This window comes from Dromiciops gliroides, chromosome 1 (assembly GCF_019393635.1).
Source record: "Dromiciops gliroides isolate mDroGli1 chromosome 1, mDroGli1.pri, whole genome shotgun sequence".
In the NCBI taxonomy this organism is placed as follows: Eukaryota; Metazoa; Chordata; class Mammalia; order Microbiotheria; family Microbiotheriidae; genus Dromiciops; species Dromiciops gliroides.
Window position 1 is genome coordinate 602,172,526 of NC_057861.1, and position 22,686 is coordinate 602,195,211.

Genomic DNA, 22,686 nt, shown 5'->3' on the forward strand with positions numbered 1-22,686 from the left:
GTTCCCGAGGCTGGCCGGCGCGCGCGGGAGACGGCGCGGCGTTCGAACGGGCGCTTGGCGGTGTTGCCATGGGGACGCGGCCTGGCCTTCCTGGCTGGTCGGTTTGTTGACGTACCGAAGGGTCACTAGGGGCCGTGCCCCGGGGTGTCCGAGCTGGAAGACTCAAAGGTTCGGATGCCTCCGTAAGTGAGAGAGGGGACTTGCGTTCCCGAGGATGGGAGACGCGGCAAGAGTCGGTGGTTGGAGGGGGCCGGGAGACGCTCGGAGAGGACGGGACTGAGGCTAGGGATGTAGCGAGACGCGTGGGGCTCCGGAGGAGGGAGAGAGATGAGAGGGGTCGGTGCTGGGGGAGGAGGGGACGGCGTGGAGGCTGCCGCGTGCCCCCAGGGGTAGGGCAACTGGAAGGGCCCGTGAAGCTCCGGGAGATGGAACTGCCGGTCCCCGTGGGAACCTAGGGTGGCAATGAGAGAGTTGGGATTTAGGCCTCTCTGGGCAGTTTTAGGTAGACAAAATTTGTTTCGAAGTCCTTTCCACTACTTTCTTTACATCTAGCCCTCCCCTCTCCCCCAGCATCAGCAAACAGCGATTAAGCGCCTACTGTGTGCTTAGCTAGAGGTGCTAAGCTTTAAGGATACAAGGGAGGTAAAGGACAGTCTCTGCTCTTACGCTGCCTTTTGGCTATCCAGAGTCCCATTCATTGCAAGAACCCTCTCCTGAGGCTGACCTTTTCTAAGAGCATTGGGAGTCCAAAATTATACCCCTCCCTTTCGCTCTAATAAGAACTCACCCTTCAGTAGTTAGTTTCAAGCTAGTCCTTGGGGAGAACGAAGCACGAGACTCTGTAAAGTGTAAAGGGAATGAAACTCCTTACCTAAACACTTAAATTGCTTCTAGAGCGGTTTGGATAAATTAATGGATCCGCAATTTTATGACAACTTATTAAAGTAAGTTATGCCACTCTTATCAGTGAATGAATGAACCAGCCCAAATTCATTGATAAAATACTGTGTGCAAAGCTCTGGGCTATGCCGTGGGGATACAAATAGAGAATAAAACTCCCTGATCTTAAGGAGCTCACATTGTAATGAGACTAAAATAATAGCCAACATTTATGTTCTAGAGGCCATTGTGCTAAGTGCTTTACATTTGAAGTATTTATTTAAAATGAGATTGTAAAATGCTGTAGATTTAGTGAATCTAATATTGTTATTTCATAGCTATTTATAGCTTACATCACACCAGAGGATATTTAAAAGCTACTATTTCACAATAACATTTTTTTCATGTATGTATTGCCCATAGTCTCCTTCCCTCAGCTTATATAACATCAGTTTAGGGTTCCCCAGACCAATGTGAAAATCAAGCAGAGTGGTGTGTTGCAGGGAAGATCACTTCAGTGATGATGGACTGGCTATTTTCCAAGATCTCATTGTTAGTGATTTTGCTTTGCTTTATAATGCATGGCTCATAAGTCACACTGATAAAACTATTTGAAAAACCAGCATGTGATTTTGTCTCAGTCTTAAACATTTTGGACACTCTTGCAGAGATGTTCTTCATCTGAAATTTATGATCAGGTAGGCACCATGCTTTTAGATTTCCAGAGGGTCTGTGATACATAGGCCTTATTTTTTCTACTTTTTTATTGTGCAGCACAATACTATGCTATTCAGGTTAATTCACTGCTATTTTAAAAAAAAAATTACTGATGAACGTCATTCAGCTATTTATAATATTTCCTTGGAAAGAGCTAATATGAGATTTCATTCATTTTCAGGCTTATCAGTTTCCTACTGGCTTGACAGTTCATAATTTGTACAGAGCAATTATTCAATAAATTATGAGTGGAAGATCTCCTACTTCTTGTATAATTTTACGTGATCATTGTAACCTCTGAAATTTCTTCTAGCTGTAGATCCTTTGAATTTATGGAGTGATTGATTTAAATTCCCTGGACCTCAGTTTTCATCTGCACAATGATGGGAGGAGTGTTAGACTAACTGGTCTCTGAGGTCTTTCCAGCTATGGTTGATGGTCCTATGACTCCAATTATGCTTCTGGCTTATTGAATTGAAAGAGTTTTCCAGAAGAGTAAACAAACAAGTGGATCCTTGCTGTATTCTTGACCAGTGTGCTTCTTCGATTTCAACAAAACAGACTAGCAGTTTGTCTGCACCTTAGATTCTTAGAAAGCTGCTTGTAGCATTGAGAAGTATTGACTTGATCATAGTTACATGGTTTTCCTGGTCCTCCATTTACTCTGCTGGACTGCATCTCCTAAATTAATTTCAGTGTTACCATACCAACTCTATTTAATATTGGTCCATTACTTATTGGCAGTGTATTAGAAAATATACAGTACCTCTTTGTTAGCAATTCTCAAATTATCAGAGCCCTTAGGATCTCCTGGAATTTCTCTGGGGAGCTACATTTGCTTACTATAGTTGAGTCAAATACTTTTGAGAATTTGATCAGTGGAAGGCAGAATAGTGTAATGAAAGACCACTGGACTTGGGTTCAAATCCTAGTTTGGAAAGTTGCTTAGCTGTGTGACTGCCAGCAAGTCAGCTCATATCATCTGTAAAATGGGGAGAGTAATGCCTGTAGTATCTACCCAATAGAATGGTTGTGAAGATTAAATAAGATGATAGGTGTGATAACACTTTGCAAACCATAAAGCACATCTTATCTGCCACCCTTCTTGGTGGCCTATGTCATTCCTCTTCTAGTTTTTCTCCTACCTGTCATCTGACCACTCCTTTGCAGTTTCGTTTGCTCAATGATTCTTTATCTCTTGCCCCTTACATGAGTGTCCCCTGGGCTCTGTCCTGGACTGTCCTTTCTTTCTTTCTTTACCTGCTCTCTTCTGGTGATCTCATCAGCTCCCATCTGTCAAATTATCATCTCAGTGCAGATGATTCTCAAATCTGTATACAATTCACATCTCTAATCCCTTCTAAACTCAATCCTTCATCCCCAACTGCTTCCTAGTGGATTTCATCAACATCTCCAAACTAATATGCACAAAATTCAATTCATTATCTTTTCTACTAAGCCTACCCCTACAAACATCCTTGTTTCTGCAGAGGCCACCACCATACTTCCAATAATCCAGGCTTTCAAATTGTAGTCTTCCTTGACTCTTCCATTTGTCTCACATCCCTCACCAATCATTTGTCAAATCCTGTCAAATTTGCCTCATCACTTACATCTGTCTCCTTTCTTCCATTTAAAGCTGCTACCCTACTTCATGCCTTTATCACCTTTTACTGGGACTGCTGCAATGACCTCCTAATTAGTTTCTCTATTTCCAGTCTTTTCCTTTCTCCAATCCATTCTCCACACAGTTGTCAAAATAATCTTCCCCAGGCACAGGTCCAGGCTATATCACTGCCCTACTTAAGAAGCCTCGGTGGTTCTCTATTCCTCTAGGATAAAATGCACATTTCTCAGCTTAAATTTTAAAGGACTCTTGAATGATGTTGCCAGGAAAGAAGAGGGAGAATGATTTTTTTTGGTTATGTTTGTATATTCAGCTACTTGCTTAGATTTTGATTTTATAGGCTAAAACTAGTGGTAGCTAGTTTGGGAACTATGTCCTCAAGATAATGGAAATATACTTAGCCTTGCTTAACATTAGATAAACTTCTTTGTACCTGAGTTTCTTCATCTGTAGAATAAGGGTAATTTCTGCCTACCTCACAGAGGTGTGGTATAGGTACATAAATTATTAGTCTGATTTCATATCTCATCATTCAACTGATTCTTCTCTCCAATTACCAATGATCTTTAATCATCAAATTTAATAGCTTTTCCCTCAATCCTCATTCTTCTCAACCTCTCTTTAGCTTTTGACACTGTGGATCATTGAGTTCCCCTTGCTTCTCTCTAGGTTTCCATGATACTACTTTTTCTTGGTTCTCCCCTTACCTGTCTCATTTGCTGAATTTTTATCCAGGTCATGCCTACTAAATATAGGTATTCCTCAAGCCTCTGTTCTGGGCACTCTTCTCTTTTATTCTATACTATTTTGCTTGTCATTCTTATCAGCTCTCTTGGATTCAATTATCTCTATGTGTCTCAGATCTACTGATCTAATCCTAACTTCTCACCTGACCTCCAGTCTCACATCACCTAACCCCAATTGCTTTGAACATCCGGGGCCATCTCCAGTCATCCTGGTGTATATCTTGCCACTGGACCCAGGTGGCTCTAGAGGAAAGAGTGAGGCTGGTGACTTTGCACAGTCCTCCATCACTAAAATCCAATTCAGTGCAAGTCATGACATAACCCCAGTGGCATAGTCCTCTTCAGGAATGAAGGACAAACACCTTCCAGCATGAGGGAATGAGAGAAATAGTATTTAAGGTCATTGTTCCTTCCCTATCCTATGACCGTTCTCTGATTTTGGCATCTAGTGAAAAGTTCAGGGTTCCCAGACACCAGTTCTATAGAAGGGGGGTGGGGTGGCATTATGGTGATTTCTTCCCTTTAAAATGAAATAGAAAAAAAAAAGAAAAAGCACTGGGGCAGCTAGGTGGCGCAGTGAATAGAGCACCAGCCCTGGAATCAGGAGTACTTGAGTTCAAATCCAGCCTCAGACACTTAACACTTAACTAGCTGTGTGACCATGGGCAAGTCAGTTAACCCCAACTGCCTCACTAAAAAAAAAAAAAAGAAATAGAGGTGGTTTGCATTTTCACACACACACACACACACACACACACACAAGATTCTCTAGAGTCAGTAAAGTCTACTCTATTTTGATATGGTGGAGCTCTTGGGGCAGCTAGGTGGCGCAGTGGATAAAGCACTGGGCCTGGATTCAGGAGTACCTGGGTTCAAATCTGGCCTCAGACACTTGACACTTACTAGCTGTGTGACCCTGGGCAAGTCACTTAACCCCCATTGCCCCGCAAAAAAAAAAAAAAGATATGGTGGAGCTCTGAAAATATACATACTTTATTTTTATGTAATTTAATTTGTCTTATAATTTCTACTACCTGAAAAGCATAAATCTAATTTCCTCATGGTTTGACTCTTAGTGAAATCAGGGTAAAGGGGGAAAAAAAAAACCTTGAGATAGTGACTGCAAATATATTTAAAATTACCATGTCAGTTTCAAAATAAAGCAGCCTTTCAAAGATGCTTTGGGAGTGTAACCTTAAAAGTAAAATTCAAACAAGGAACACGATTTCACTTAATACTCATTATCAATATCCTAACCCACAGTTATTCTTGACAACTCATTACATGTTGAATATATCAAGTACCTTCACAGCTGTTGTCTTAGGCAGTTGTCTAGTATCAGTTGTCTTTTGTTAACTGAGTCAATAGCCTATAAATAGGTGGCACAGTTGATAGAGCACCAGCCCTGGATTGAGGAGGACCTGAGTTCAAATCCAGCCTCAGACACTTGACACTTACTAGCTGTGTGACCCTGGGCAAGTCACTTAACCCCAATTGCCTCACCAAAAAAAATAATATTATAATTTATATTTGAGATAAAGAACTAATTTCTTCCTGAAGAAACATTGATTTGTATTATACATTCCTTGCCTTTTCATCTGTCACAATTTGACTGAAATCTCTTATTATTCTTGTTGCTATTCTTCTTATTATGAAGTTACTCCTAACACAAAATCTTACATTTTTTAAAAAAATAAGTTTTTTATTGATATCTTTTGTTTTTATATCTCAGAATCTCTTCCTATATCCCCACCTCATATCTTTTCCTAGAGAGCTATCCCAGACAACCAATATTTTTTAAAGGAGAAAAGAAAAAAAAAATGAGCAAAACTGATCAACATATCCCTTCTTCCCCCAAACACCTGACAGTATATTCAATGCACCACATCTGTGGACCTCCTCACCTCTGCAAAGGAGTTGCTTTTTTGCATATCTCTTTAGGGCCTAGCTCATTCTTTGTGATTCTACCGCATTTGTTTTCATTTGTTTGGTGGTGGTGGTTCTTTATTTTTAAACTGTTGTAGTAATTGTATATATTGTTTTCTTTAGCTGTGCTTCACTTTGCATCAATTCATGTAAGTCTTTCCATTCTTTTTTGTTTTCATCAAATTCAGCACAGTAATATAGATGCCATAATTCATTTATGCCATTCCCTAATTGATGAACATCTACTTTGTTTCCAGTTCTTTGCTACCACAGAAAGTGCTGTTATAAATATTTTAGTAAATATGGAGCTTTTTTGTCAGTGGCCTCCTTGGGGTATATGCTTAGTAGTGGAATCTCTTGGACAAAGGGTATGGATAGGGGAACCATTTTATTTGCATAATTCCAAATTCTCAGCATTACTATGCCTATCTTCCCCTCCAACATTAACTATTTCTGTCTTTTGTCATCTTTACCACTTTGCTGGATGTAAGGTGAAACCTCAGTTGTTTCTCTTATTAGTGATTTGGAGCATCATTTCATATGGTTGTTAATTGTTTGCAATTATTCTTTTGACAACTGTTCATAGCCCTTTTTCCTACTGGAGAATGACTTTTGTACTTATGTACTTCTGTTAGTTTTCTAGTAATCTAACAAGTAATCTTGTTTACCAAACCCTTGTCTGAGAACTTTCTTAGAAAGATTTTTCCCCCATTGGTGGCTTCTTTTCTTATCCTAAATGAATTACTTTTGTTTGCATAGAAGCTTTTCAATTACATACAATCAATATTATCTACTTCATCTTTTGTAATTGCCTTGATCCCTTGTTTAAGATTATATCTCCTACCCCTAGCTGTGAAAGATAATATAATCTGCTTCTCTTCTCATTTTTTAATAGTATGATCTTTAATATTTGGGTCACATATCCATTTTGAATTTTCATTGCAACATGGTATAAGATGTGGATCTGAGCCTAATTTTTCCTAGACTACTTTCCAGTTTTCCCAGCAGTTATGATCAAATAATGAGTTCTTTCCTTTGTAATATATGTTTTTGAACTGGGTTATTAAGTTCCATGATTTTTAATCTGCGCTTGTCTGGTTGATTCTGTTGATCTACTTCACTATTTTTAAACCAATATTAAATAGTTTTGTTTTGTATAAGATAGTTTGAAATGTGGAAGTGCTATTCTTCTTCATTTTTGCCTTTTCATTATTTCCCTTGATTTTCTAAAATTCAGAGATTTCTTAACTTTTTTTGTGGCACAAACTCCTTTGATAATCTGGTAAGGCCCTTTTCAGAATAATGTTTTTAGATGTATAAAATAAAATGGATAGGATTACAAAGAAAATAAATTATAGTGAAATAAAGATATAATTTTTTTCCCATCCAACTTTATTAGTCTCCTGAAGTATATCCACAGACCCCATAAAGGGTCCATGGAAAGAACCCTTGTTCTGGATCTTTTCTTCCTACAAATGAATTTTGTTATTTGATCAGGTTCTGTAAAGCATCTCTTTGATCGTTTGCTTGGTAAAACTAAGTTAACTTTGGTAGTGTTGTCATTTTTATTATATTGGCACAGTCTAGGCATGAGCACTGAATTTAGCACTCCAGCTATTTAAATTGTTCTTTATTTCTTTAAGGAACACTTTGTAATTGAATCCATACTGCTTTGGCAGATTGACTCCCAAGTATTTTATGCATTTTGTAGTTATTTTGAATGGGTTTTACTTTTATTACCTCTTGTACATTGTTGTTATTATATATAGAAATGCTGTTGATTTTGTAGTCTGCAACTTTATAGAAAGAATTGTTTCTGTTAGTTTCTTTGCTGATTCCCTAGTATAATCTAATGATAAGGGGAAACCGATAGGAGAAAGCACGTGGGTCCTTAGGATTCCTCTGTAAAGAATTACACTCTCGCACAAGACCTAATCAGGAATAAGAGAACAGGTTTATTGGGGTACAAGAGAAACCAGCCGGGAGGAAGGTTTTGCCAGAACAAAACACTTTCCCCCGCAACTGACTTGTGGGGTGCCATTTTATAGGGTTTAGATGGGGGGTGGGTAAGAGTCTCTTATTGGGTGAGGGGCTGGTGGCTGTGGTAGGAAGAATCCCTCATGAGAGATCTGGTGGTGGGTGTCAACTTTGTCCTGATGCGTCTAAGCAGTCTGCTGATGGGTGGTTCCAGGTGGTCTTCTCCTGGATTACCTCATCCAGATGCTTAGGAGGACTGGAATGTGGGGTGATGGTCCTGGAGCATGCTCAGTTCAATCTGTGCCGCTTATCTCCGTTAGGTGAGTGTGTGTGTCCTTGATTGTGTTCAAGGAGAGGCCTACTTGATTTCAAGGGAAAACCCCTGAGGTTTCAAGGAAAAAGTTCCTTGAACCCCCCAGAGAATTGTTGGGGTGACCAGGGCCCATAATCCTCCCATGACACTAAGCAAAACATCATGTCAAACACATATAAGGAAAGTTTTATTTCTTATTTGCCTCTCTTCCCTTTTAATCAAATCTGACATTTTAAATCAAAACTACTTGTGACATGTATTTGTGCTTATTTATGAAGGCTAGCCTACTTTTTTTTATTTTTTTTTTTTTAGTGAGGCAATTGGGGTTAAGTGACTTGCCCAGGGTCACACAGCTAGTAAGTGTTAAGTGTCTGAGGCCGGATTTGAACTCAGGTACTCCTGACTCCTGGGCCGGTGTTCTATCCACTGCACCACCTAGCTGCCCTAGCCTACTTTTCAAAATAAAAATATACTCTTTGTTCTAGTCAGCAGAAGTAAAACAAATCAATCAACAACCATTTATTAAGCATTTACTATGTTTGAGACACTGTGCTACATACTGGAAAAAGACAAAAGTGAAACAGCCCCTGTCTTGAGCACACATTTAATGGTAGAGGCAACATGTCCACATATAAGACTATACAGAAGACATACAACATGACTATGAGGTATGTGATATAGTGAAAATAGTACTAGATTTGAGTCAGCACACCTGAGCTCCTGCCCCAGGACTTCCCACTTGTTAAATTTTTTTTTCCAATGTGGAAAAGAAGGACTCTAGTTTATTTTTATTATTTGTTTGTTTGTTTATTTATTTTGTGCAGCAATGAGGATTAAGTGACTTGCCCAGGGTCATACAGCTAGTAAGTGCCAAGTGTCTGAGGCTGGATTTGAACTCAGGTCCCCCTGAATCCAGGATTGATGCTTTATCTACTGTGTCACCTAGCTGCCCCCTACTTTATTTATTTATTTTAATTTGATTTTTTTTTTTTTGGTGGTGAGGCAATCGGGGTTAAGTGACTTGCCCGGGGTCACACAGCTAGTAAGTGTTAAAGTGTCTGAGGCCAGATTTGAACTCAGGTCCTCCTGACTCCAGGGCTGTACCAATTAGTTGCCCCCCTAGTTTATTTTTGATACACAAAAATACTCCATAGTAGATTCAAAAGCATAAAATATATTAAGCACATTATACATTAGCAGTATGTTGACTTTTGCTTAGAACATTAACATGGGGAAATGATTAAAATATGGTTTTGGGAAAAAAATGTTTTTGGAACTTTCCATAAGTACCTTTGAAATGTTTTTAATAAAAATAAAGATGTTGGCAACCTTTAAAAGGGAAACCATTTAATGTGTATTGCCCTGCTAAACTAATTTGTTTTAAATTAATGAATAATAAGCACAACAGGGTTTTGAATTCTTTATATTTTAAAATCAATTCTGTTACTATGAAGCTGTGACAAAAGCCTGCCCATTTCCTTCTGGTGTTTTCTTCAAGAATACCCTTGATATTGGGGCAGCTAGGTGACGCAGTGGATAAAGCACCAGCCCTGGACTCAGGAGGACCTGAGTTCAAATGCAGCCTCAGACACTTGACAAATTAGCTGTGTGACCCTGGGCAAGTCACTTAACCCTCATTGCCCTGGGGAGGAAAGTAGTAAACAAGCATATAAAAAGTTTAAATTACTCCTGTTGTAATAAGTAATAATGCTACATTATTTTTCTCTTCACATTAAAGCACTTCCACATGTTAAAACTAGATTTAAGGGGGAAGCTAGGTGCCTCAGTAGATAAAGAATCGGGCCTGGATTCAGGAGGACCTGATTTCAAATCTGGCCTCAGACACTTACTAGCTGTGTGACCTTGGGCAAGTCACTTAACCCTCATTGCCCTGCCAAACAAAACAAAACAAAACAAAACCCAACTAGATTTTAAAAGAGGAAATTCAAAAGTACCTGCCCTCTTAAATGAAAAAGTCTGTCAATCAGTAGCCATTTATTAAGTATTTACTGTGTGCTAGGCAGTGTTCTAAGTGCTAAGAATGCAAAGAAGAAACTAGGCCTTCCTCTTAAGAGAGCTTACTCTCTGAGAGGAGATAACAGGTAGAGGTAAAGAGGGGAGAGCATTCCAGATATGGAAGATAGTCAGTGGAAAGGTATGGAGATGGAGCTGGAGCCTCTTATGTGTGAGGAAAAACAAGCAAGTAGGAAAACCGTTTCAAAGGACATATGATGAAGCATGCACCACATCGAGAGCTAACGTGGACACTGAGAGTGGGACATGGCTAAAATGACTCAACAACAATAATCTTTGGTTAAGGCACTTCACCTGTCTAGGGCTTGCTTTCCTTTTCTGAAAATGAGGTGTTGGATTCATAACCACTGGGAGTCCTTCTACCTCTAAATCTATGATCCAATGAACTCTGAAATTCTAATGAAATTCAAGGGGGGAAATAATAAATTTACACACAACAATTCAGGAACACACATCTCAAGAGACACAAATATATGTGGATTTGTGGGGTCTTAATGCAGTCTTTGTGCTTAATTGTTTTTGCTTAGACTACTGCAATCGCCTCCCAATTGGTCCCCTGTCTGATGTTTGCTCCCATTCCAATCCATCCTCAGCCACAAAAGTGGTTTTCCTAAAAGGCAGGTCTGACCAAGTGACCAATTTACTCAATTAACTCCAGGAATTCCCTATTATCTCTAGGTTCAAATAATTCCTGTTCAGCATTTAAAGCTCTTCATCACTAGGACCCTTCCTATATTTCCAGTCTTTTTTTTTTATTTCAGTTCCAAATGCTTTGCTCTCTCCAATCCACTTGAGAAGGCAAGAAAATACCCATTACAGAGATGTATATGGTCAGGCAAAACACATTCATGTTTTAGCCAAGTTCAGAAAAAAGGAAGGGAAAGGGGAGGAGTCAGAGGAATGGGAAAGAGAAGAAAACATGCTTCACTCCACACTTGAATCTATTAAGAGCTATAACTTCTCTGAAAGTTACTGGTTTCTTATATTTTCAAGGACTGACTCTTAAGTGTTAAAGAATTCCTTCCTTTCACCAGCAGATGTCATTTAAGTCAATGATAGAACTCTGGAAAATCTATTATATAACAATGATTGTAAGATATCTTTCAAAGACCTGAGAGAGAATGTTACCCTCCAGAAATTAAACAAATCTTTTTTTTTTTAAAACTACACCTGTGATCTCATTGATATTGGAAGCTCCTAGATGAGGAAACTCCTACCAAGCAGGCTAACACTTTGTCTGCAATTCAGAGAATTTCCCAAAGCACCGAGAAGTCAAGTTTGTTCAGGGTCACACACAGCCAGCATGTGTCAAAGGTAAGATTTGAACCCAGGTCTTCCTAATTCAGAGGCCAGCCCTCTATCCATTATATCACACAGCTTTTAAAAATCTTACTGTAAAACCATGGATTTGGGCCTTTGCTTAATTCTGATTTGGGCTTAATTCTACCTTGTGACTGTATACTTGGATCTGTGATCTCATCAAAATGGATTGGTTCAGATTAGTATCCTTCCAAGTTTTCAAATCTTTTGCAATTCTTTCCATGTTTTCCTCTAAATCTTAGAGAATCCACCCAATGCACTACAGATCTTTAAAAATTTTATTTTTACTGGAGGCCACCTGGTTATTTTAATATTTCATGTATACTTGTACAAGCCTCAGAAAGTCATCTATTTTACTTTAGTCTTCATATATGACTCCACCTCCCTTTTTGGTTATACATGTCCTTGTTCTTTACAGATCTTTTCAAAAGCAAGTCATCATTGTGTGGTATACATATTTCACAAAATGTTTCCATTGTATATGTTGCCATCTGTCATCTTCCCAGAGTTTCCCATAGTCTGTAATCTTTTCTGTCTTCTAATGTTTTTACATAGTATCTAATACCTACTAGTCTTTAATACTGTAGCACATATCAATTTACATTTGTGTTATCAAGAAAGAAAAATAATTCTTTACTGTAAAATTATCATTGATTTGGATCCTATGCTAAGTTTCAGTGGTACAAAAATAGTTAGGAAAAAAGCACCCTGGCCTCAATGAATGAAGAACCAACCTCACTGTCAAAAAGACCTGGGTTCAGGTCCCACCTCTGTATTGGCCATGTGACCTTGGTGGATCACAAAGTTGAGTGAAAAATTTCAAGAGGAAGAATTATCTTTAGCTGCTGGGGGTTGGGATGAAAGAAAGGAGCTTGGGCTTCAGTTTCAATTAGGGAGGAGAGAGCATCTGAGAAGGGCCTTTAAGGGTGAACTTCAGCAGGTAGAGTTGGTAGGGATGGGCTCAGGAAGGAATATGCTAGTATATGTATACTTATGGTAGCTTTTTTTTTTTTGCGGGGCAATGAGGGTTAAGTGACTTGCCCAGGTCACACAGCTAGAAAGTGTCAAGTGTCAGAGGCTGGATTTGAACTCAGATCCTCCTGATCCAAAGCCAATGCTTTATCCACTATGCCACCTAGCTGCCCTGTATATGTATACTTATGGAACACCAAGGCTTTTGCTTCTGATCCTCATTTTTCTATCCAAACTATTGGGGGGGGGGCAAGGCAATTGGGGTTGTGAATTGCCCAAGGTCACACAGCTAGTGTCAAGTGTCTGAGTTTGGATTTTGATCTCAGATCCTCCTGACTCCAGGACTAGTGCTTTATCCACTGCGCCACCTAGCTGCCCCTCGAAACTATTTTTTGATCCAACAGCTATTAGAAAAGTAGTATAAAGCACTTGCCTGAGGACACATAATGTCTTACCAGATTTACTATAGAACTGGCAGTTGTGAGATGTATGATGGTAGAAAATGGTTTGCTATGTCTTATAATTCAAAAACCTGAATCAAACTCTCTAAGTTTCTACATAAAGTTACACAATACTGTATTCTCCTCTGAGTCCATTCATTCTCCCTTTCAGGATTACCAAATTTGAATTTCAGCCAGCTGGCTTTCATTCAAGACCCTATTTCTGACTCATTCCAACAGCTGAGACCATGATGTTTCTGAATTTGTCATAAAGAACTCTCTGCATATTTGTGGCATTGAATATGGGTGAATTCTGCATGTGGAATTAATTGAGTTCAGGCCCTCACTTCTTGTCACCTAGACTATTAAAATAGCCTTCCAACTGGTCTTCCCATCTCTAGCATTTGCCCTCTCCCATCTACCCTCCCATTGCTGCCTAAAGTAGTCTAATATACTGTTTTAATCATTACTCTATTAAAAATTATTGGTGGCTCCTCATTGCTTGTGAAATAAAATATATATTCCTCATTTTGGTAACCAAAACCTTTCATAATCTGTCTCCAGTGGAATTACCTTAACAGTGTTAATTCATACTACTCTTTCACATGATTTACATTCTAGCCAAATGGAACCCTGGTCTTGTCCTGCTCTTACTTATCTATGGGTTTTTGTTCATAGAATGGCCTGAGCCTGACCATCTCTACATGTTGAATAAAGTTCCCCCTTAAAGGCCCAGCTCCAGTGCTGCTTCCTCCCTGAAGGAAGCCTACTTTGTTTTTGTCTTCTTTCTCTCCTTTCAACTCCCACCAGTTAAAAGTGAATTTTCCCCTTGAAATTTTTATCACTTTGCCCAGACTCTTCTTTTGCATGTATCAATTCCATTTTCTCTTGCTATTTTGGCTTTGAAATTTTGTGCAGTTTGTTATTTGTATGTCTCTTTTCTTCCCTATTAGTTTGTAAATTTTTAGAGACAAGGTTTGTTTCATATCTTTTTTCATTTTTCTTTTTCTTTTCTTTTTTCTTTTTTCATTTTTCAACATGATTTCATTGCTGTGGGAAGTTCTAGGTGAGGCAACTCTTTACCAGTGCAGCTCTGCAGCTGTTTGCCTGAAACCAACGGGAGGTTAAATGGTAGGGCCAAGGTCACCCAGCCAATACGTGTTCAAGGTGGGACTTGAACCCAGTCTTTCTTTTTTCTTAATCATAAAAGTATTTTATTATTTTCTAGTTACAGGTAGAGATAGTTTTCAACATCTGGTTTTATAAGATTTCTAGTTCCAAATTTTTCTCCCTCCCTCCTCCCCAAGATAGCAAGCATTCTGATACAGAATCCAGGCTTTCTCGACAATGAGACCAATTCTCTATCCTCTGAGGCCAAGGTTGCCTTTTTCATAACTAGTTTTGTACCACCAAAACAGCACAAGAACTTGTAATGTAGCAGATATTTAATATATTGTTGAATTCATGACTAATACTATAATATGTGCCGCATGATTGAAAATGTATAATCTATATCAGATTGCTTAATGTCTCAGAGGGGAAGACAAGGGAGGGAGAAAATTTTTTTTGAAAGAATATTTAAAATTGTCTTCACATGTAACTGGGGAAAAATAAAATATTATTTAAAAATAAATTGTTGAATTGAATTGAAAATCTGCTCATCAAAAACTTTTCTAGTATCACTGATCTACTGGACGTTTTCAAACTGAGTTTTTGCACTGATGGACTGTAGAGTAAAAGATTTTTCCCAGGGCTGGCTGGTGACCAAGCTAGGCTGAGCAGCTCCTGGACCCTGGGCTAAGCTGCCAGTACTCCTGACTGCAGCCCAAGCACTTGTGGATTTTCCACTGTTGCATGAAGTCTGTCAGTAGCTATTGCAGATGGACCCTGAGCTGTTCCCCAATTGCAGGCTCTGACTGAGAGTTTAAATATTTATTTTTCCTTTCAACTCTACTTAGCTGCTTTGGTCTTGTTTGTTTTTTAATAAGTTAAATTGAAATGCATCTGTGTTTCATGGAATTAAAACTTCTGAGTTGTGACAGAGCAGTTTTAGTTGAGTTCTCTATATTGGAAATTGTTCATCTAAGAACTTATGGATGTGTTAACTTTAAGTGTTTAAGTGTTATAGGTATTAGACAAGGAATAAGGACAATGATAGTTCATCATAATGCGCCCGTGACTAAGCTAAAGAAATTATTTTGGCCACACATTATATTGTAGTGGAAAGCCAACTCCTTTTTGTTGAAAGTTCTTATGGCTTTTTTGCTCTGTGTGTCTCTGTGTTATTTGTAGTATTTGTTTTTCACAGAGATTGGGTGTCCTTGCTGTTGCTAGCACATGCCAGCATGTTCAGTCATCAACAGTTGTTTCCCAGTTGTTAGCAGCTATATTGTATCACTCTCAGCCAATTTTTGGCATACTCCAAAAGTATGACTGACCCTCCTATGCCCGTCTATTCTACTTTAGCCTTCCATTTAAAAAAATTCCATATTCAGCTGTCTCCTATTTTTCTTGGATGATCTGTCAATATGATGCCTACTCTTCCTTAATGTGGCTTTATCACATTATAGAAGGCACTGGCCCACCCTTTGATTGGACACAGGTATGTTAGTGAAATTTGTCCAGTAATTAATGGTAACTGGATAATCCCAGTATTGCCAGTAAAACAAATCATACACTTCCTGGTGCTTTAAAATTGTTTTCCATTTTGGTATAACATCTTAAAGATTCCAAGAATTGGGCCAAGTATGGTAGTACACGACTATAATCTTTGCCGTTGAGGCTAGTGGATCGTCTTGAGCTGCAGTAGGACTAAAGCTGATCAGATGTCTGCACCAAGTCTAGTACCAATATGGTGCTTGCTCCCTGGGAGCATTAGAAGGGACAAATTGACCCAGACTGGAAACAAGCAGGTAAAGCCTTCTTTGCTTATCAAAGTTAGGATTCCAGCCTGGGAGAGATAGGAAGGCCCAGAAATTTGATACAAAGGTGTTGTGGTTTTTCCCTCATTTGACCACTTCCCTTCTTATCCTAGGTGCATTTATTTCGTCTGTGCTAGTTTTTCATGTCATCAGTATTCTCTCTCTCTCTTTCTCTCTCACTCATCTCTCTCTGGCCCTGTCTCTCTGTCTCTGTCTCTCTCTGTTTCTCTCTCATAATTGCTTCTATCTCTTTTTTTCTTGTTTACTTAAGACTGTCCTACCCATAGGTGTGAGAAGTATGTGATCTTTAATATTAATTAGTTTTAATATTAATATTTAATATTAAGATAGCATATCCATTTAGATTATGGAATATGTCATAAAGTATTGGTCTAAACCTAATATCTGCCAAAATATTTTCCGGTTTTCCTAGCAGTTTTTATCATATGGTGAGTTCTTTCCTCAGTAGTTTGTGTTTTCCAATTTATGGAACCCTAGAATATTGAGTTTCTTGGTTTATACTTCCCCTTTGTCTAGTCTCTGGCTTATATATATATATTTTTTTTTTGGTGAGGCAATTGGGGTTAAGTGACTTGCCCAGGGTCACACAGCTAGCAAGTGTCAAGTGTCTGAGACTGGATTTGAACTCAGGTCCTCCTGAATCCAGGGCCGGTGCTCCATCCACTGCGCCACCTAGCTGCCCCTTCTGGCTTATATTTTTAATCAGTAGTAAAGATATTTTTAGAAAGTTGTTTTAAATATAATTGACCATGATTTCAGAGGACCAATGGTAAAGAGTGCTACCCACTTCCTGACACACATTTTTGGACATGGCCAACATGGGAATTTGTTTTGCTTGACTATGCACATGTCATATATAAATAAATAAATAAATGCTTGGGGGCAGCTAGGTGTTGAAGTGCATAGAGCACCAGCCCTGGAGTCAGGAGTACCTGAGTTCAAATCCAGCCTCAGACACATAACACTTACTAGCTGTGTGACCCTGGGCAAGTCACTTAACCCCAATTGCCTCACTAAAAACAAAACAAAACAATAATGCTTGGTAATTGAAAATAATTAATTATAAAAAGAAAGTTGCTGTAAATTCCAAGTGAGCTTTATCATTATTTTGTGAAGATTTATATGAAGGAAACAGAGAAAGAATAGATGTTAGCAATGGTAACAATTATTTTTGTTTGATTTTTTAACCTACACAATATACCGCATGACATTGAGAAAATATCTAGAGTTCAGGTGTGTAATCAGAAGCATGGTAAATCCTACCCAACTATTTTTGGCTTTTAGAGATCATCCTTGCCCTCTGTGTGGGAGATTAAAACTAGCCTATTCCTTATTCCCTAAGCCCCACTTTAAATGATTTATGTGGATGAGGCCTAGACTTACCAGGATAGTAGGTAATTGATCAGTGAGCAGTTATTTTGGAAACAGAATTGCACAGTTTTTCTTTGTTTTCCCTAGTACATTCAGCTTTACCATCTGCAGAATGAAGATATGTTTTAGTTGGTGCTTTTGTTCAAAGTCATCAAATGATTATTGAGTGCCTTTCATTCCACCAAAATCTTTCTCTAATGCCTCATCCAACTGCAGAGGCAAGCCTGGGTTCTTGAAGGTCACATCCGTGGAGTTCAAACTCTGGCCTGGCCTGGCCTGCCTTACCACAATAAAAAGGCTTTGAGCATGGGAGACTAGGCCTGGCAGCGGATTCTATGTCTGTTTGAAAATCAACCTTGGTAGGTTGAAAGAGGTCTGTCACCAGATAGTTAGCCACCAGGCAGTGGTGGGAGGTGGTGGGGTACACAGTAACACATTTAGAAGTATGGAAGGCTTGTGATCTGATGAAATCACACATCCTTTGATGTGTTAAAAAAAATTCTGGACACTGATGCTTAGAGGTTCTAGCTCCATGGATTAAAGATGCAGTGGATAATAGAATTATAGATTTTTTTTATAGTGGAAGTTAACTTAGAGGTTATCAACTTCAGTGCCTTCCTGCCTCCCCTCCTACTATACAGAATCACTTCCACAACCACCACAAAAGTATTTGTGAGTTAAAAAACTCACTTGTTTTCTACTATTAAATTCTGTTCTCTATTTGAAAAGAGTTCTTATCCCTTTGTTCATTAATCAGGGGAAACAGTTGGACCACATGCCTTGACATTCAGTTGAACATCTAAAATTAGGCACGTTACATTCAGTTGCTGAGGGGACAGAGTTTCAGTACTTGATGGCATTCATTGGATAGAACTTGCATGTGCAAGTATTCAGAAACAAGTAAGTGACTTCTGGCTGTGTACGTGTCTCTGTGTTTATGTATCCCCATGCACATATAACTGAAGGCTGCAAAGTAGCAAATTTTATCTTTTTCACGAATTCTGTTTGCTCTACAAATCATCTCTCTGCAGTGTACAATTTAACAGACCATTTCACAAGAAAGTCATATCTCTTGAAATCTTGGGAGGCTATAATACATTTTTTGTAAGTATGTGGCTTTTGTTGTTGTTAAACAGTGTGTGCTATGCTATGTCTAATGTCCATGATTTCCTTTTCTCTCTCAACAGTTAAAATCTATCAACCCACAATAATGGCATCATGCTTGTACGAATGTCTTTGTGAGGCAGAACTTGGAAAATATTACCCTCATTTTGCTGCCTTTGGCCTTCAGAAAATAGATGAATTGGCTAAAGTCACAATGAAAGACTACTCCAGATTGGGAGTCCACAACATGAATGACCGTAAGCGCCTCTTCCAACTCATTAAAATCATTCAAATCATGCAGGAAGAAGATAAAGCCACTGATAGCACCCAGCAGGATCTTCCAACAAGTAACCTACACGACCGTCCTCAAGGGACCAGATCAGGACCTCGAAGGCAACTATGCTTTGATGCCTTTGTTGACAAAAAAGAACGAACTGCAGAGGATTTTGCATTTGACACATGTAGTCTATCAGACTTATATTCAGCTGAACCCAATTTAGTAGATATGCTAGAGCATATTCTTCCAGGTGATACCCAGTATAATAAAAAGGCAAGAACTCCTCATGCTGCAGCTGCTGATATGGGTGTGCAAACAGAAACAAACAGTGCAGCATTGTTTTCATCAAATAATCTTTCTCCACTTCTGGGGGATATTGAAGTCCCTACCATACAAAGAGTCACTCACATTTCTGGATATAATTATGGAGTCCCTCATTCTTATGTCAGGTAATCATTCATTTTGATTTATTTTTCTTTGGGCTAGCTGAAGACAAGCACAGTACTTTACTTTAAGAGTTTAAGAAAGATACCATTCTCCAAACAAAGTTCAGTATTTTGTAAAACATAAAGTGCTATGGAAATGTAAAGGGTTGTTTTTATTATAAATTTTCTGTAAATGATGTAATATAGAAATGAAACAACAAATCTGTGTATTAATAAGATAAAATCCCTGTGGGAAGAAAGCTTTCATAAAATATTAGGATTTCCAGATCAGTGAAAATTATATTGGGTAGCTGCTACTAGAATCTACAAAGTATAGGCTGTAATCAGTGGTGTGCTGGTAAATGTTTAAAAACTGGCTCTCCAGATACAGACCACATAATACTTTTTAGTTTAATCTGTACTGTTACCATTTTTTCCATTCCTTTCTTAAATCTAAACAGTCCACAAGACAATAAATCAAACCCTGATTGTAGCCATTTGCTGATTTCCAAGGTGTAAGTACTCCCACTGAAAATTTAACAGTTGGCTCTGGAGCATGCACAAACTGACTACAGCACACCCACGGCTGTATTTCTGTCAAGCTTCTCTCATTCTTAAATTGGGACTCCTCTTGTTCAGCTAAGTACAACTCAGGTATGATTGTCCACAAAGGGCAAAACTGTGAGATGAACGTAAAGAGTTAATTGGGGGGCAGCTGGATGGTGCAATGGTTAAAGCACCGGCCCTGAATTCAGGAGTACCTGAGTTCAAATCCGGCCTCAGACACTTGACACTTACTAGCTGTGTGACCCAGGGCAAGTCACTTAACCCCCACTGCCTACCAAAAAAAAAAAAAAAGAGTTAATTGGGGGGCCTTCTGTAGTGGAAGAATCAAGCCACTCATAGAACAGTTTTGCTTAGGCTATCAATTTATCAGTTTTTAAAGTGCCCTGTTGGATTTAGCACTTATAAAAGTAAATAACTAATAGCACTAATTTAAACTAAAATACAGCTTTGTACAGCTTGCCTGCAGCATAATCCTGATTGAAGGATTCCAGCCTAGGGTGAACAGCTGTTGTTTGTGAAAGCTAAGAGTGCAGTCATTTTTATGAAGTGTATGATTTGAGTGTGTCCAAAGATAGAACTTCAAAATAAGGTCCCTAGAGGTGTAACATGAAGCAATAAGAACCATTTTTCCTCCTTAACATACATTCTAAAAATTGCTTTTTTCTTTAAATAATATTTTTCCAGTTATATGTAAAGACAATTTCAAAATCTTTTTTTAATTTTTTTTTGTTTTTTTGCGGGGCAGTGAGGGTTAAGTGACTTGCCCAGGGTCACACAGCTATTAAGTATCAAGTGTCTGAGGTCAGATTTGAACTCAAGTACTTCTGAATCCAGGGCCGGTGCTTTATCCACTGCGCCACCTAGCTGCCCCATAAAGACAATTTTTAACATTCATTAAAAAAATTTTTTGAGTTTCAAATTTTCTTTCTCCCTCCCTTACCACCCCCTCCTTGAGACAGTAAGCAATTTGATTTAGGTTATACATGTTCAATCATGCAAAACATATTGCCATATTGGTCGTGTTGTAAAAGAATACATGGACCCAAAGGGGAAAAAATGAAAAAAAAAAATACAAAAAGTAAAAAATAGTATGCTTTGATCTGCCTTCAGACTCCATCAGTTCTTTCTCTGGAGGTGGAGAGCATTGGATCATTGTATTGCTGAGAATAGCTAAGTCATTTTCAGTTGATCATTGTACATAATTGCTGTTACTGTGTACAATGTTCTCCTAGTTCTGCTCTCTTGATTCAGCATCAGTTCATGTAAGTCCTTCCAGGTTTTTCTGAAGTCTTCCTGTTCATCATTTCTTTTCTTTTCTTTTTTTTTTTTTTGGCGGGGCATTGAGGGTTAAGTGACTTGCCCAGGGTCACACAGCTAGTGAGTGTCAAGTGTCTGAGGCTGGATTTGAACTCAGGTCCTCCTGAATCCAGAGCTGGTGCTCTATCCACTGCACCACCTAGCTACCCCCTGCTCATCATTTCTTACAGTACATTCCATTACCATCATCATATACCACAACTTGTTAAGCCATTCCCCAGTTAATGGGCATCTCCTCAATGTCCAGTTCTTTACCACTACAAAAAGAGCTGCTGTATTTTCATGCAAATAAGTCCTTTCCTCTTTTTTTGATTTCTTTGGAATGCAGACCTACTAGTAGTGGTACTGCTGAGTCAAAGTGTATGCACAGTTTTATAGCCCTTTGGGCATAGTTCCAAATGACTCTCCAGAATGGCTGGATCTGTTCACAGCTCCACCAACAGTGCATTGATGTCCCACTTTTCCTGCATCCCATCTAATATTTATTATTGTCCTTTTCTGTCACATTAGCCAATCTGATAAGTGGGAGGTATGGCACCTCAAGTTGTTTTAATTTGCATGTAAATCCCTTTTAAAATAAACTTCTGTGCAAAAGTAAATTGGTTCATGGTTTCAAACAGGAATATCCAGTACCCTTGTTTTGTTTCATGCTTGTTATTTGTTTTATGCTTGTTGTTAAGTTAGGGCTATTAGTTCGATCTGTTTGGTAGATTGAACCAAAATGCTGGTAGATAGAACTAGAAATATGTGTTTGATTACAGTGTAGAACTAATTATTGGAGGGATATGGAACCAATTATGAAATCTCCTTAGAGAACCTAAAATTGGGGCTATTGTTTTAGCAAATAAATATGGCAAATACTTTGTAATAAAAAAAGAAAGAGAGAAGGAAGAAAAAAATAGGATCTAGTGAGGGGGAAAATATATTTTAAAGAACATTAAAGGTGACACAAAGAGGGACAGAAAATTGACATTCAGTACTGTTCTACCTAATTCAACAAGTTTGGTCACTCTATATGGAAAAGAATTAGAAAAATGGTAAGGAAGAGTGAATTCATGGGAGTAATTGGATAGTGAGGGAGATAAAATATGAATTGGGACTTTTAAAAGTTGGGGATGCAGAAAGACTTTTCACCATGTTCAAAAGATTAGTAGTCAGAATGAATTGTATTAAACCTAAAGAAAGAATATCCACAATCAAAAGCTTTTCAGAAAGAACTCTACTTCTAATTCCCTAAATTCAAAGTCTTTTATCTTAAGAATATCTTAATTACCAAGAAACTTAGGATCAAAATAGTAAAATTTTTATTCAATAGTGTCAGTACTTTGTCAGGAATTACACCAAAATCAGTAATTAACACTGAACTAAGACTGAGTGATGGATGGCATTTAAACACATGTACAGATAAACTTAGTTATTAAAGTATTTGAAACAGAAACATAAGCAATTTTCACTTGTATGATCATTTCTCAATTTTTGCACTTCTACAAACTAATAAGTACAGAGTAGTCCAGAAGTCTTAGTGCAGTTTTACGGTTTAGTAAGTATCAGAGTTTATTAATTATTAGCTATTAATAATTATTAGTTATAATACTTATTAAAGCTCAGAAAAAATCCATTATTAATAAGCTTTAATGCTCACTAAAGCTTAAAACTGCACTAAGACCTCTGGACGCCCTATACTTAGAGATGACATCCATCATCATCATCATTCTTAAACACGTGGGAAGTG

The 22,686-nt window shown here is 38.3% G+C and overlaps 1 protein-coding gene across 1 annotated transcript in view; it reads left to right on the forward strand.

Moving 5' to 3' along the window:
- The first annotated feature begins 67 nt into the window (after positions 1 to 67).
- The window catches only part of KIF24 (kinesin family member 24), a 56,372-nt gene continuing 33,753 nt past the window's right edge, over positions 68 to 22,686 (forward strand). Inside the window, exons 1-2 of the mRNA XM_044002991.1 lie at positions 68 to 182; positions 18,452 to 19,094. Coding sequence (XP_043858926.1) covers positions 18,475 to 19,094 — 620 coding nt within the window. The 5' untranslated portion in view covers positions 68 to 182; positions 18,452 to 18,474. The remainder of the gene's footprint in view (positions 183 to 18,451; positions 19,095 to 22,686) is intronic.